The 17,340-nt window shown below is 39.3% G+C and overlaps 2 protein-coding genes across 6 annotated transcripts in view; one reads left to right on the forward strand and one right to left on the reverse strand.

Annotated features, from left to right (window-relative positions):
- Positions 1-17,340, forward strand: part of PRKG1 (protein kinase, cGMP-dependent, type I) — a 1,321,360-nt gene that overhangs the window by 704,397 nt on the left and 599,623 nt on the right. The gene's annotated exons all lie outside the window — the stretch shown is intronic.
- Positions 11,271-15,661, reverse strand: CSTF2T (cleavage stimulation factor, 3' pre-RNA, subunit 2, 64kDa, tau variant). 4 transcript variants are annotated; one of them, XM_011938760.1, is made up of 3 exons: positions 14,679-15,661; positions 13,824-14,642; positions 11,271-13,718 (listed from the first exon to the last, which is right to left on the reverse strand). In XM_011938760.1, exons 1-3 carry the CDS (start codon positions 15,328-15,330, stop codon positions 13,492-13,494), a joined length of 1,698 nt encoding a protein of 565 aa, XP_011794150.1. In that variant the 5' UTR covers positions 15,331-15,661; the 3' UTR covers positions 11,271-13,491. The 4 variants fall into 4 exon arrangements, with proteins under 4 accessions (XP_011794150.1, XP_011794148.1, XP_011794149.1 ...); XM_011938758.1 differs by having other exon boundaries at positions 11,271-14,642; positions 14,673-15,661; XM_011938759.1 differs by having other exon boundaries at positions 13,764-15,661.

Raw genomic sequence — 17,340 nt, forward strand, 5'->3', positions numbered from 1 at the left:
GGGACACTGTTATCTGATTATCCACTTACCTACCAGAGAAATGCTGAAATCTGAAACATGTCATTTTATTTATAGTAAATAGATCACAGGGAACATTTCTCCAAATAAGCTAAACAAATAGCCAGTAAGCACATGAAAATGCTGACAATAGTTAGCCATCAAGAAAACGCACATCAAAACCACAATGAGACCAGGCACCGCAACTTGTGCCTGTAATCCCAGCACTTTGGGAGGCGGAGGCAGAGGTTGCAGTGGGCCAAGATTGTGCTACTACTCCAGCCTTGGCAAGGAAGTGAGGCTCTGTCTCAAAACAAAACGAAACAGAAGACCACAGTGAGGTGCAGCTTCATATCTATCTGAATAGCCATAATTAAAAACAAAAGTAAACAAGTGATGACAGTGTTACTGAGCAATCAATGGGCTCATTGCCCAATGCACATAGAGGTCATAGCACTGGCTTTTGAGAAAAGGAAAGCTGTATTGCAAATCCACTGGCAGGGAGATAGAAGGAAGCCCTCAAATCTGTCTCCCTGCCCTGGGGTTTCGGTAGGGTTTTATAAGCATAGGGTAATGAGGTGTAATCTGATTGGATCTTGCAATGAGGTGATGTTGGTTCTTGGGAGAAAAAACAACAAGAAAAAATGTAAGGACAAAAGATAGATTTCATAAATTTTTCACTATTGCCCAAAAATCACATGTTCTAGACCTGTAATGACCTTCATCACTTAGTGAAAATGATGCCTAATATTTCTCCACATTTCAGCCCTCAATGTGGATACACTTATTACTACCTTATTACTTGTCTCTTCATAAAACTGATTGATATAATGGGGACAGTTAGGGCTTGGAAGTCAGACACACTTGCATTCAATGGTGCTTCCACCTCCTATGAGCTGTGTGACTTAAGGCAAATTAGTCAACTTCCTCAAACTTTAGTGAAGTTAAAGATGCTGCGTATCAAATGCCTGGCATTTAGTAGGTTCTCAGTATGTGCTGTTAGTATGTTATTCATGACCCAGCCTTCCAAAAGAGGACATAGATCTCATAAGTGGCATGTGTTGGTTCTAGGGCACTTGCAAGAGCCTTGCTACGACCTCCCTCCCTCAAAAATAAATAACTCCCCTCCCCCTAATCTTGTGGCTGATGTCTGAAATTGCACTATTGTAGTCTCTTTCCATCTACTCAAAGTATTTGCTCACTGTGTAAATTAAAATGCCTATTAGAATTAAAAAACATTTTAAACAATTATATTTCATGTCTATATCAATATGTTATATTTTATTTTTATTAAAATAAAAGACTAGACAAAAAAGCTTCTGTAATGTGGTGGGTAAGACCCAGAAGACTTACTGAGCAGTTGAAAATGAGCTGGAGACAGCTCCTCCTGCTTGGAGTGGCCAGCCATGATCATATATGTAGAGTAAATCTGTGGTTTTGTTGGGAAAAGAAAACAACAACAAAACAAAAAAACTTAACTCTTCCTCCCTCATTCTTTCCTGCCTCCTCTCTTCTTTGAAGAGTTAATTTTTACTGAAACATCACTCTCCAGCCCTGGTCATTTGTGTGCCTTTGTCTCAGTGCTGGCCCTGACAGGAGATCAGTTTCATAATCCTGCTTGGCTGGCATGGGCTGAGTCACTGACCAGTCCATCAGTCCCCTTCCTTATGCGTAATCCTGGGTAAATGAAAGAATGGGTAAGAGATGCAGAAAAGCCTCTTTTTTTCCTCTACCCAGAATAATCCATCTTGAATTCCTCAGGACGAGTAGTTTTATTTTACTTTATTTTTTAACTTTTAGGTTCAAGGGTACATGTGAAGGTTTGTTATACAGGTAAACTGTGTGTCACAGGGCTTTAGTGTACAATTAATTTTATCACCCAGATAATAAACATAGTACCCAAAAGGCATTTGTTTCTGATCCTCTACCTCTTCACCCCATCAAGTAGGCCCCAATGTCTGTTGTTCCCCTCTTAGTACGCACATGTTCTCGTTTGACTCCCGCTTATAAGTGAGAATATGCAGTATTTGGTTTTCTGTTCCTGTGTTAGACTGCATAGGATAATGGAGCTTTGGCCATTTTAAACCAGGGTTACCACTAGTCAAAGCTCAATTAGCTTGCTTGTCTCAGTACGGGCACTAACTAGGGAAAAAACTTCTAAAAACCGGTTTATCTGAAAATGATGACAATAAAATCCCCACCAATCAAAGATCCTATAAGACATATTCCTTCCAATTCACAAAACATTCTAATTAAGAAAATTTCTTTCCCCTTAGGCAAACAAAGCCCCAGTTAGGACTGGAATGCAAGTCGTCTGAACACATGTGAAAAGTGAAGATTCTTAAGTTCCCAATTTATCTTTACAATCTTTATTTTATTTTATTTTTTTTTCTTTTTGGAGGAAGACTAGAGTGCAGTGGTGTGATCTTGGCCAACTGCAAGCTCCATCTCCCTGGTTCAAGGGATTCTCCTGCCTTAGCCTCCCAAGTAGCTGTGATTACAGGTGCCCGCCATGATGCCCGGCTAATTTTTTGTATTTTTAGTAGAAATGGAGTTTTACCATGTTGGCCAGGCTGGTCATGAACTCCTGATCCCAAGTGATTTGTCCACCTCAGTCTCCCAAGTGCTGGGATTACAGGCATTAGCTACCACATCTAGCCATCTTTTCAACCTCTCGATGGTTTGATGTCACCACTTGAAAGGCCTTGATTAGAATTTAAATTGTTTGCTGGAAATGTTTCGAGTTCACTCATTTAAGGCCAATGAAAACTTTCAAGAAAAAAAAAATTAATTTGCTTAATTTACAAATGTTGATTTGGTTAATTTGTACTCTTAATTATGATTAGCTTCAAAGACAAGCTTAAAGGCACAACTTGCAGTATAGAGTTTTGCTACCATTTCCAATATATCTACTGAAAATGAAGTAACAGAAAAAACATTGAGCTGATCCTTTGAACTGTTCTTGTTACATTGCTCTTTCTTTTTGGTGCTTTAGAATACTTAGATGAGGTTTGAAAAATTGATAACAGCAGAATTCTGTTGAGGGTTTATTGACACTGAATCATAAGCACGCTGATTTTACAGCTTCAAAATTTCTTCTGGAAATCTTCTTTCTAGTCTAGGTAAGTTCTGTGAGATGTTAGCCAATATTTCTGGATTATAGCGAAAGACATTTACAAAAGAAAATGGAGTACCCTGATGTTAGCATTTCTATCTGGATAGTATATCTTACCAGAAAAATAATGAAATGTGTAGGATTAGAAAACAATTTAGGTTTTATGAGGGAATTTTTTGATGAATGGTGGCATTCATTCCAGAGAGTCACAACTTGGCTGAAACAATTTTTGGTGTGCCATGTTTTTGGTGATCATATATAATAAATATAAACGATTCTACCAATTCAATACAACTTCTCCATATCTAAGGAAAAAAGGGGTTACACATATGGACAAAATACATTCAGGTGTCTTCCCTAAACAACAATAATTTCAATTACGGTGTCTTAGGTTTCCCAGTTGATCCAGTGTTCCCACAATTATCTGTGAAGGAACAAGATCTTTCTTTGTCTCCTTGCTTGTCCAATGTGGTGTCTAATACATGGGCTATCTCCTGCTTTCCTCAGATTGGGTAAGGATTTTTGCCAATTCTTGATTTTCTCTGCCAATGGAAGGGAAGTCATGTAGGTAAATTAAAAATCCCTTCTATTTGTCATAATATTAATTTTATGGTGCTTTTATTTGTTGTTGTCATTCTTTTCACTTTCTTGTAGGATTAAAGCAGTGCTTTCAAACGTTTATTTGCATGTGGATCCTTGGGGATCTTATTAAAATGTAGGCTTTGATTCAGCAGGTCTGTGTGGGGCCCCAGATTCCGCATTTTTAACAGTCTCCCAGGTGATGCTGGTGCTGCTGGTCCGAGGAGCACACTTTGATTAGCAAGAGATTAGGGTATATTCTATTCTCCTCGGTATGTAACATCATAAGGAAAGGGAAGGAGGAGGACTGGAATGGTGGCAGGTGGTTGTCTCTCCTGGGTAATCCTGTGGAGGTGAAAGGGAAACAACTAGGGCAGCACCAAACCTCAGATAACATTACCTCAAGGATTTTTCTTCCACTGCCTGAAAAATTTCTGTGAGGAAATTAAAGCACTGACATGCGTTGTCTAAAATTGCCAGTAACAATCCATTTTTTTTTAAGTGAAACAAGGATTTGGACACTTACAAAGTATCAGAGTGAATTCTAGATTTTAAAGATTTTTAAGGTATTTTTAAAAATTACCTTGCCCCCACAGTATTTAACAATGATGTATTTTTAGCTCCTAACTTTTATAAAATCTTGTAGAAACAGTCAACATAGTTTTCGTAGAAATAACTTTTTTACACTCATGCTAATAACAATCAATCTATATAAAACAAAAAATAGTACAATTGGTATAAACTGGTTTACCATATGATATGGTTTGGCTCTGTGTCCCCACTCAAATCTCATCCTGTAGCTCCCATAATTCCCCTGTGTTGTGGGAGGTACCCGGTGGGAGATGACTGAATCATGGGGATGGGTCTTTCCCATGCTGTTTTCATGATAATGAGTGGGTTTCATGAGATCTGATGGCTTTAAAACCAGTGATCTGCCTGCACAAGCTCTCTCTGCCTACTGCCATCCATATAAGACGTGACTTGCTTCTCCTTGCCTTCCACCATGCTAGTAAGGCTTGCTCAGCCATGTGGAACTGTGAGTTCTCCATTAAACCTCTTTCCTTTGTAAATTACCCAGTCTTGGGTATGTATTTGTCAGCAGCATGAAAACAGACTAATACATCATCAAACACAGTTGACATGATAAATCTATCTGTCTATCTACTTATTTATCTATCTACCTATCTATCTATCTATCCATCTATCTATCTTTCAAAAGCATTCAAGATAGTTTTCATAGAAATAACTTTTTATTTTTACAATCGTATTTCATATATACACATATTATCTATACCTATGTTTATGCCTATAGGCATATTCCTATATTACAGTAATAGATACAACTAGTATAGATTTGTTTGGAAACAAACATGATTTACATGATAAATATAACATGGGCGTAATGAAGAGAAACTCATTCATGACAGTCATCAAGTTTGGTGGGTGCATAGAACAACCATTATGCTTTGTAAAGGGTTGGAGAATATGGATTAATCCCATACAATGTATAAGTGGTGCTCAGGTAAGATAACTACTCTTAACAAACAAACAAGAAAGACAACAAGATTATGAGAGAGAATTGGGAGACCATTAAATTTACATTTGCTTTGTCTGTGGTTTCCCAGGTGTCCAGGAAAAGCCTGTCTGAGTAAGTGATATAGTATAGAAGCCAAGACCTGAGTAAAGAGAAACAACTAGCCATTCAAAGGCCTGGGGAAAGAGTGGGTGATGAACAAGAGAAACTCCCAAGTACAGAGATGAGAATGAGTCTGGCAAATTCAATTAAATAAAGCTAGGCCCAAAATATGTGTAGAAGTGAGTAAGGGGCCAATGGTAGTGTGAGACATTGGTATGCTTAAGGCTTGTATTAGTTCATTCTTGCATTGCTATAAAGAAATACCTGAGACTGTGTAATTTATAAAGAAAAGAGGTTTAATTGGTTCATGGTTCTGCAGGCTGTACAGGAAGTATGATGCTGGCATTGACTTGGCTTCTGGGGAGACCTCAGGAAACAGAATCGTGACAAAGGGAAAGGGGCAGCAGGCACAGGGCCAGAGAAGGAGCCAGAGAGTGGAGGGGGAGGTGCTGCACACTTTTAAATGAACAGATTACATGAGAACTCATTCACTATTATGAGGACAGTACCATGGGGGATGGTTTAGCACCATCATGAGATTCATGATGAAATGAGAAATTTAGCACCATCATGAGATTCATGGTTTAGCACCATCATGAGATTCATGATGAAATGAGATTCTATTCATGAGAAATCCACCTCCATGATCCAATCACCTCCCACAAGGCTCCTCCTCCAACACTGGGGATTACATTTCAATATGAGATTTGGGTGGGGACACACATCTAAACTATATCAGGGCTACATGGGACACATAAGGATTCTGAATTTTATTCTAAGAGCAATGTAAGCCATGAGAGGTTTTAACAGGGAAATAACATGATCTGGTTAAGGACTTTTGTTTTGTTTTGTTTAAATTACTGTGACTGTTACATGAAAGTTACATATAGTGGGTCACTTTCTAAAATCTACATAAGTAGATTCCTGAATTGGTACAGGTTGCTTCATATTCATTCCAGGCAACAAAGTGAGATAGTAGAGAATCACATAATCAGAGGTTGACAGGTACATCAATAACAGATAAAGAAATTATAGAATTCTGGGCCGAGCATTGTGGCTCACGCCTGTAATTCCAGCACTTTGGGAGGCCGAGGCAGGTGGATAATGAGGTCAAGAGATCAAGACCATCCTGACCAATATGGTGAAACCTCATCTTTACTAAAAATACAAAAATTAGTGGGGCATGGTGGTGAGCACCTGTAGTCCCAGCTACTCAGGAGACTGAGGCAGGAGAATCGCTTGAACCTGGGAGATGGAGGTTGCAGTGAGCTGAGATTGCACCACTGCACCCAAGTCTGGCCACAAAGTGAGATACTGTCTCAAAAGAAGAAGAAGAAAAAAAAGAATTTATGTTCCAGTGTTCCAGTATGTATACTATCAATATCTTCATTCTAGAGCTGTTAGCATTTAATATCTATATACACGAATAATATGTGTTTTCATTGAAAAAGAAGATACTGCTATTTTGGATTAATGTTTATTGAAAATGCAAACATTTGTGGGATAAATATACTGATTGGCTTATTTTCCTAGGACATTCCTTCACTCAGTATACCTCACCAAAATCTACAAATAAAAAATGCGTCAAGATTTTTGTTTTCATTTGCCCTGGGTTTTCCTTTTGTTGCTGGTTGGTTTTGCAGAAATATGTGTGCTGAACTGGTTGCTAAACAGGTTTTTCTTTTTCTTTTCTTTTTTTTTTTTTTTGAGATAAGGTCTTGCTCTGTCACTCAGGAGGCTGGAGTGCAGTAGCAAGATCCCGGCTCACTGCAGCCTCCACCTCCTGGGCTGAAGTGATCCTCCCGCTTCAACGTCCTAAGTAGCTGGGACTAGAGCCATGTCACCACGGCCAAGTAATCAACTCATTTTTGTGTGCTTTGTAGAGATGGGATTTCACCATGCTGCTCAGTCTGGTCTCAAACTCCTATACACAAGTGATCCTCCAGCTTTGGCCTCCCAAACCGCTGGGATTGCAGGCATGAAATACCACGTCTGGCCTTAAGCAAGTTTTTCTATGTCATATTTGTCAAATTAGACACTAATATTGATCAAATCTAATAATTGTGTTAAGTTGTAAGCTCGAAGGATAGGAAAAGGTTGGGCTTGTGGCCAAATTGGAGAATATAACCTGCTTCTACAGGCATTTAAGTTCAAAATTTTCAAGAAAATTGACTGGTCAAATAAAAAATATCTGTAAGCTGAATTGGTCCACAGATCACCAATTTGAGGTTTCTTGTCCAAAGATATTTAAAACTTTTAGGGAACAAAACTTCGATAACATTGACAATAATTATACAATTTCAATAGTGTAATTTATCTGATGCTTAAAATAGATGAAGATCTTTTTCTCTGATGATTGATAAGCATAAAAAGATGAAATAATTTTGGGTATAGGCTTAGCCAAAGATAGGGAATATGTTGTATTAATAGATGATTGTATTTACTCTCCTATACAAGGTTTGTGTCTGGAAATCTTTTTAGTCATGATTTATGTCACTATATTGATTAACATGAGAACAAGAGTGATGTTTCGGATATGGAGTATGATTTTATAAATGTTAAGGCACCAAGCAAGCCCTATGTTGGCCTTTGTTAAAAAAATCACATTATGAACTCAACTATGCCATTTTTCTTTTCCTTCTTTCCTTCCTTCCTTCCTTCCTTTATTTCTTTTTCTTTTTTTTTTTTTTTTTGAGATGGAGTCTTGCTCTGTCACCCAGGCTGGAGTGCAGTGGTGTGATCTCGGTTCACTGCAAACTCCGCCTCCCGGGTTCACGCCATTCTCCTGCCTCAGCCTCCCAAGTAGCTGGGATTACTAGCGCCTGCCACAACTCCCGGCTAATTTTTTGTATTTTTAGTAGAGACGGAGTTTCACCATGTTAGCCAGGGTGGTCTCAATCTCCTGACCTCGTGATCCACCCGTCTCGGCCTCCCAAAGTGCTGGGATTACAGGCATGAACCACCATGCCCGGCCCAACTATACCATTTTTCAGTGTTGGCACTCATTTTAAATTAAGGTGAGTCTGTAAGATTCGCTTAAAGAATGTGTACATCACCATACTCAGCTAATTTTTACATTTTTTGTAGAGACAGGATCTCCCTGTGTTGCCCAGACTGGTCTTGAAGTCCTGAGCTCAAGTGATCCTTCTGCCTCAACCTCCCAAAGTGCTGAGATTGCAGGCATTAGCTACTACATCTGCCCAGCAGATATAATTTTTTAAATGACCAACCTTTGTAACACATATGAGATTCATTTCAAGTGTCTGCAGATATTATATGTACTTAATCATACAAAATTATTTATGATTGAGAATGTTGTATATTTTTTGTAATTAGCTATCTATTTTTCATTTTTTTACTTTTAAAACCCTGTGATTAAAGGATAGTTACCTATTTTGGGGATCTAAACCAACTCTTGGTTATAAACAGTTGTTATTAAATGCCGGGCGTGGTGGCTCACACTTGTAATCCCAGAACTTTGGGAGGCTGAGTTGGGTGGATCATTTGAGGTCAGGAGTTCAAAACCAGCCTGGCCAACATGGTGAAACCCCGTCTCTACTAAAACTACAAAAATCAGCCAGGCACGGTAGCACACACCTGTAATCACAGCTACTTGAGGGACTGAGGCAGGGGAATCACTTAAACCCAGGAGGCAGAGGTTGCAGTGACCTGAGATTGTGCCACTGCACTCCAGCCTGGGTGACAAAGTGAGACACTGTCTCAAAAAAAGAAAAAAAAAAGCTGTTATTTGGTAAATATTTGGGTGCTTTTTGTGCAGTATTTAATAAGCACCAGGTTTGTGATTTTTAATGATGTTATCCCAAGTGTTACTTACTTTTTATTTTATTTTACTTTTTGAGACAGAGTCTCACTCTGTTTGCCCAGTCTGGAGTATAGTGGCACAATCTCAACTCACTCTAATCTCCACCTCCCAAGTTCAAATATTTCTCATGCCTCAGACTCCCAAGTAGTTGGGATTACAGGGGCTTGCCAACATGCCTGGCTAAGTTTAGTATTTTTAGTAGAGATGGGGTATCACCACATTGGTCGGGCTGGTCTCGAACTCCTGACCTCAAGTGATCGGCCCCCTCAGTCTCCCAAAGTGCTGGGATTACAGGTGTGTGCCACCACGCCCGACTCCCAAGTGTCACTTTTGACACAATTCTGCCCTCAAATGACATGTTATATATTGTTATAGAATAATATCAAGAACAAACATGATAGTTAATATTTTATGAGAAAGGTAATTGGTAATATGAATATTTGTGAAGGTGAATTTTCAACCAAAGAAGTAAACTTTTGTTTCAGGGTACATAAAAACAAATGAAAATATTTAAAGATCTGGGTCAGTTAACATTTGAAATAAATATATATGAGCACATTATGTAGTATGCCAATATCATGTAATATCCCTATTAACATTTAATATTAAAATTTATATTTAGGGATACTTACAATATATTAATAATGTCCTTAATATGAATTAGTTCTCAATCAGAGCATTCTTGATAAGAGACTGATGAAAAAAGCAAGCTTCAACCAGGAAAGTCCGTCTAGAGATTAGCTGATATAAAGTAGTGAGAGACTGACATTCTTTTGTGAGAAGACTGTCAGATGTAACTGCTAATTCAGTTTCTCTGCCACAGTAGGTTGTTGCACATAATTATCCTTAGACCTCATCAGACCTAAGGGAAAGGTCTGACACACCATAGGAAATTATGTTCTGTGTGCTTAACCAATGTCCCATCACAGCATGGAAAAACAAGAAGCTTTGCAAGCTGTGATTATGTTAACGGTCTTCTTTTTAAAATGTCTTTCTACCATTAGAATTCTGAAAAGTGTAGTTGAAAAGCCAAACATAATCTTACTTAGATTAGCCTACCTTTGTCTGGGATTCACATTAGCTTATATCTTATCAAAGACTGCAAAATCCTAGGAAGTCAACAGATGTTAAAACATATTTTTGGTATTAATCATCAGTAATATGAGGGCAAGGGCTAATGGGCAGGCACTGATTAAAGTTGATCATTTCATAATCCCAAGAAACATGTACTTCCCAAGAGGATAAGCCTTAAAGAAGCATTAGCAAATCACTGTTTCACCCCATCATCTTCAACTATTATGATGAATGAATTGGTGATTTTATTTTAGTCTACAAATCTTAGGGAAAATTCAGGATGTGAGGGGTTATAACCGATGATTTTGTAGAAAAACACATAAAAGATTCTGATTGTAGCAATATTGCTTGTATTATTCTTTACTATCAAATGAAATAAGGCTCTATGCTTTCTACATCAATATTGGAACATTCAATGAATCAGAGGTGAGGACAATCTATTTCCTTAGCTTTCACAGAGTAGAGGTGATTGTTTTTAATAACCTATTTCTAATTGTTTTTTTAAAATGGAAATAGTTGTTATAGCTCATTTGTTCTGTGTTGAATCTAAACTCTTATGAGGGCAGTATATGTGCTCTTAATGGGATTTTTCCCCCTAATAACTCTAATCGAGTATTTTGTCCTTTTCCCATCTGTGAATATGGTAATGAGATAGACTGTCCCTGTGTTCAGTTTGTGGGAGTGGAAGTGTAGAGTAGCAGATAAAAGGTAAACAGTGCACTGCAATATAACTAAGGTTGTCAGTAATGAAGATAGCTACAAGGTGCTATTGGAATACAGAGGATTTCTCTCTGGGGAACATAAGCTTAATATCTGACTATCACCAAGATGTTGCTCATACCAACCCCAAAATGGCACGTCTTTACAGTTGTTTCAGCTGTCAAACTATATAGAAAATGGTTCTAAGAGAGTTCCATCCATTACTGCAATTTCATTAGTTCTGCCTTTTGCATTAAAAATAAGACGTAATCAGGCCCCATGTATATCCACAATGGAAGATTTTTGCATAATGTATTCATTAAAAATAAACATATCAGATACTAACGTCAGCCTTAATTGTATTTTTATTTTCTGCATTAAACAATGCAGAGATTTGACTAAAGACTGTAATATTTAATAATTTTCAGTTAGAGCCCTTCAGTGCAAGCTTTGAGATAAAGCAACTAGAATCTCAAAGTGATCGAGCCAACTCTGTGATTTAGTATTAACCATAACTATCGCACATGTAAAGGTGAGTTATCCTCTCCAATAGAGGGGAGGCATATAGGAAACATGGGAAAGTAGCAGTATGAACAACAGAGTAAAACAGGTAGTAGAAAACAACAGCATACGGGTGAAAACCTTGTGAATAAAGAATACTAATTTAAAATGTAAACGTTTTGCAAAGGGAAGATAACTGAATTTCTACATTTTCAGCTCTTTGTATTAAACATTTTGTAATCTGTAACTAGATATTGGTTTTTCTTCTCTACAGAATATCACCTGATATTTGATAACTTATGCTTTTATTAATTACTACTTGTTTTATAATACCAATGTTTGTGTTCACATCCTCAAGGCTTTATTTTCAAGGAAAAATAAAGTCGTAGTAGCGCAATGTGATAAGCCCCATCTTCCAACCAATTTTTAATTGTCTCATTGGTATGTATATGAGGACTAAATGGCTGTATTCCTTACAAAAGGTAAAATGAGCAATAAGTCAACTGAGTATTCAGGCTATATAAAAACTTCTACCTACTTGGGCCTTGATTATTCTGGTAACATGATTAATGATAGAAAAGTAGATTATGAAATAAGAAAACTAAAAGACATGTTAAATGCCGTTTAGTCTAAAAGTTTTTAACTGCTGTCTGGTGGAGCAAATGGACACCATCTGTATACGAAAGCCAGATACCAAGAAACTGAGAGTTTACTTAGTGAAACCTACTACTTATGAAAAGTCAAATATCATGTATAACTCATCCAGATCAACTGGTCCCTAGACACTGATTTTTGGGAAGGATGTAAGAGAATTACTGACTCAGATTTAGGGTTTAAAGACTATTGAGAAATAGGAAGATATTGAGAGATTACTGGGTTTCACCAGAGCCGACTTAAGTAGCCTGGTTGATTTTAGAATTGTCACAGCAAAATCATCATGCTCGGATGCTCGGGACTTAGCAGAACCTTGCTGGTTTCTGTAGGGTGGGATAAGCAACAATAAACCAGGTGCAGTCCTTAATTTTTCAGGTAACATAACTTTAGAAAAAACAATTCTAATGCAAGTTAACTCCTGTCTGGTTGAGCAAATGGACACCATCTGTATATGAAAGCCAGATACCAAGAAACTGAGAGCTTTACTTAATGAAACCTTCCACTACTTATGAAAAGTCAAATACCATGTATAACTCATCCAGATCAACTGGTCCCTAGACACTGATTTTTGGGAAGGATGTGAGAGAATTACTGACTCAGATTTAGGGCTTAAAGACTATTGAGAAATTGGAAGGTATTGAGAGATAGGGTTTCATCAGAGTGGACTTAAGTAACCTGGTTGATTTTAGAATTGTCACAGCAAAATCATCATGCTCTGATGCTTGAGGCCTGGCAGAACCTTGCTGGTCTCTGAAGGCTGGGATAAATGAAGCAACAGTAAACCAGGTGCACTCCTTGATTTTTCAGGTAACACAACTTTAGAAAAAAACGATTCTAATACAAGTTTAACCTTATCCTGTTAACTCTAATATTTCAAAAATAATTCTAAAACACTAAGACAATGCTTATCCTATTGCCTCCAATAGGATTTTGTATTTTAAATGGTTTACCAAAAAATGTATCTTATACTTTTGGGTAAACTTTATTTTGTTATACAACCAAAAAATCTTAAAACCATCTTAGTACATTAATGTTTTAACAGGTCAACTTTTAGTCTTTATGAGCAGTTTTCACAAAGTTTTACTCAACATTTAAAAAATGTAGTTAACATACTGTAGACACTTCAATATTGCTGCTTATTCTTTGTAATCTTATTTGGCATATTTTATCATCATGTTCAGAGTTATTTTACAGTAACTTAAAGTGAACCGACACACTCCCTCCTCCCCCCACCCTCAATTAAAAATAAAAAAGGAAAACAGAAAGAAATAAAAAGAACAAAAAAAAAGATTAGGTTCTAGGAGGAGGGACACCCTAATCCAAGTGTGGGGATGCAGAAGTCAGCTTTTTGCACCCATTCTCCATGCTACAGAATAAACTTTAAGACTACAGCCAAATATTTTCTAAAACCTTTCAAGAAGCTCCAGTGGATTTCTGGATTTGTTCCTTTAAAATCAGGATACTCTGCCTTTGCTCAGGGGGCAGCATGGCAATCTGATCTGCAGTCAGTTGAAGAACCTGCATGATCAAAGCCGCCTTTTCCTGATCCTGTGGAGTGACCTGGCTCTGCCCAGGACTAAAACTGCTAGGCTGGCTTCCACCTTGCTTGCTTGCCCCCTGTATGCCTCCTCCTTGTATGCCTGCCCCCTGCATCCCTCCTCCTTGTATGCCTGCTCCCTGCATGCCTGCTCCTTGTATGCCTGTACCCTGCATACCAGCTCCAGGATTCCCCACCCCTGAAATGCCTGGGACCTGTCTGGGTCCCTGAGGAGGGCCACCTGCCCCTATATTAATGGGACCAGGACCCTGAATTCCACCAGTCATAGGGCCTCTTGTACTGGGGACAGGGCCCCTCATCTCCAATCCTCTTGCATCCATGCCTCTTGCTTCCATCCCTCTGGTTTCCATGGCGCAGGTCTCCATTCCTCTCCTCTCCATTACACGTGTCTCTAAGACCTCAGTTTCCATGGCGCGAGTCTCCATCGCTCGAGAATCTCTACTACCTCTACCATCCATAGGTAGACCCCTTTGATCTATCATGGGGCCTCTGGGCTCTCCAATTAGCAGTCTGGGATCTCCTAATGGCCCTCCCCTCATCTCATGTGAGGAAGGGCCACGAGTGTCATGACCAGAGGCATGATGCATGGGGGGACCCTGATGGGGTGGACCCAGATAACCTCTGGGCTCCACTTCTCCAGTGACTGAAAGCAAAGTCCCTCCACGTGGGTCATTTGGAGCATCTCCTAACAGTCCTCGAGGAGGCAGACCACCAGGAGTCATGGGTCCACGAGGTATAGGAGCTCTAGGATCTGACATCTGCACTTGTCCCCGCTCTAAAGGCACTGGGCCAACCCCTGGCATTCCAAGTTGGGGCTGCATTGCTCCTCCAGGAGTTAAGGAACCAGGACCAGGTCCGGGAACTGCAGCTGGTATTGGCCCTGGAGCTGGAATTCCACCCTGGATAGGAGTCTGCATCAGAGGAGGAATGTCCTTCACAGGTCTTCTAGCCAAATGCTGAGGCTGAGGGGCTGGTGGATTCTGCTGGTTCAGCAGAACATTAGGTCCTGGGCAGAGCCCAGGGCCAGGGCCAGGACCAGGACCAGGGCCAGGGCCAGAGCCAGAGACAGACACAGACTGAGATTTGCCTGGGATCAGTGGTGTGACATGTATCTTCCGATGAAGAATTTTCAGAGCAATCTCTGGATCCATGATTCTCATCACTACTTGCGCCTGCAACAGCGCATAAGCCAGTTGTGGATTTTGAAGTAACATGTTTCGAGCTTCCTGGTGGCTGTTTTGGACACAGAGCTTCATCTGCTTCATCAGCTCAAACATCTGCTCCGGGGGGAGACTGGCTACTGCTCTGGTAATCGATTCAGGGGCATCTTCTGGATCGATGGGATCCCCATAGGGTGAGTCAATAATGGGCGCTGCAGGCCCGAGGCTCTTTAACTCCTCCTTATTCTTTTCACTGGCAGCATTGTCCACCCGAAGCGCTCTGCCGCTGAACTCCCGCCCATTGAGGTTCCGCATGGCACTAAGCGCGGTTTCCTGGTCTTGGTATTCGCAGAAGCCATAGCCCTTGGGTTTTCCCGTCTCTCTATCGTATACCAGCCGGAAACTGACAACAGAACCAACCTCCGAGAAAATGTCCTTTAACTGCTCCTCAGTTGCCTCATACGGAATGTTCCCCACGAACACGGAACGCAGTGATCGATCCATTGCCGGGTCTCTCACCGCCAAACTCGACATGATTCCGGTCGTGCACACTGCCGATAGCGGAGTCTTCCAGGCGTCTGTCCTCTTGCGACCGACACTTCCGCTGAGCAACGGAAGCCGCTCTCAAGATCCGGGCAGAAACCTTACTAATTCGCTCGAATCGTTCTGCTTGCCTGTGGAACCTGCATCCCACTAACAAGGTATCTAATGCTTTAAGTCCCTGATCCTTCGTGGTTCTATGAGCTTCTTATTACAGAATCGCATGATTTCTTTCCCATTTCACCTTCCGCCGACTTTCTAGAGCCCCAACAGCCCAGCTACGGCACCCCTGGTACGAGATGACCACAGTAAAGATGGCAGCATAGACTTCACCGTAGTAACTGGGAGGGGACTCCTCTCTTGACGTCAAAGGCGGTTTTGCTTCCGTTCCACCGGCGGGAAACCGCCAACCGAAAGCGGATTTAAGGCGGCCTGTTTTTCTTTCTGACAAAGTATTTTCGTGTGGGCTTTTATTATAGTATAGTTAAGCTAGATTTCAAATCACATTCCAGACTGAGGCAAAAGCGTAGTCGTTTCAAAGCACGTTTGAGATTTGCCCCTTAAAGTAAAACAGTATTATATCTCCTTTTTAGAACAACGCTTTTGGAAATTAACTGACAAGAAATATAAACTGAAGCGTGTGCCGGCTGGACCCTTCCCCCACTCGGTTGCTTCCTATAACCGCTGTTAATGGATGGGTGGCAGACCCTTCTAGGTTTTCCTGAGCACACGGGCAGCAGTCGCGCTATTCCTAATATTACGGTTTTCTTCCTTAATAATAACCGATTTCAATATTAATTGGTGATTAAATAAATTAGTGATTAATTAGTTATTAGCATTTTATGGCTTCAGAGTATGGAATAATGAAATTTACTTAACTATCCCTACATTGATTGGTTCTGATTTTTATTATATCATGCAGTGAGTCCACCACTTCCATGAAGGGAAGAACAAATAGTGGTTGTCTTCTGCTGTTAGCTTTGCAGGCAGGAGTTAAAACATATTCACTGTGGGGTTTCCCCGACTCCAATTCGAAGATCGAATTGAAACTTGGGGATGGCTAGGTAAATTCCCAAGTACAAGCAGCCGGAAAGAGGCAAAGTCAGGATTCTAACCCAGGCTGGTCTCGCATAGCTCCAGATCTACGCTGCCTTACGCATACTGAATATTTGAAATGCAGCTGGTGTGATTGAGGAATTGAATTTTAAATTTCATTTTTTATTAATTTAAATATAAAAACTAATATTCAGTAGGCTATTGGAAAACTTTTTTAGTATTTATGACAACTTGGGTATAAAATCTACTTTTGCAATAATAAATTGTATTTTAAATAAAAATCATTTCACAGAACACTAAGACAAAAAAAAAAAAAAGTACTTCCAGTCAAAATTTAACATTCCAGTTGAGGTATGCCATACATGTAAGACACGTGAAAGATTTTAATGATCAAATTCCAAAAAATGTAAAAAATAACTCATCAATTTTATATTGTTTATAAGTTGAAATGTAATATTTTTATATACTGGATTAAAAATTATTCTGAAGTTAATTCATTTCACTTTTTAAAATGTGGCTATTAGAAAATTTAAAATTATATGTATAGATTGCATTATACATCTGTGGACTGGACTGCTCCAAGTCTGTGCTTTAACTCCAAAACAGAGAATTATTTTATTCTGAAATATGCTTCTTAAGTGGATTATGAAACTTCTAAATTTCAGCAAAAAAAATTGTATTATGTATCCTCAGAATCCTTGTCCAATGAATAAATTTCACATGAGTATGATGGTTTAGTTGCAAATAAGACATCCATTTACCTTCAAGTTTTTGAAACGGTTCTGCACTTAGCTGTTCACCCAAGACGCACGACAGTTTATATTTGCAAATGATAAGGTGCATTTATATCACCTAACAAGATTTTCCTGCTATATCAAAGAAACAGAATAGCCACCTGCTACCAATGTTTCCCCAGTGTGATTCATTTATTGGGGACAAAAGGGGAGG

Source organism: Colobus angolensis, unplaced genomic scaffold (assembly GCF_000951035.1).
Source record: "Colobus angolensis palliatus isolate OR3802 unplaced genomic scaffold, Cang.pa_1.0 Scaffold177, whole genome shotgun sequence".
NCBI lineage: Eukaryota > Metazoa > Chordata > Mammalia > Primates > Cercopithecidae > Colobus > Colobus angolensis.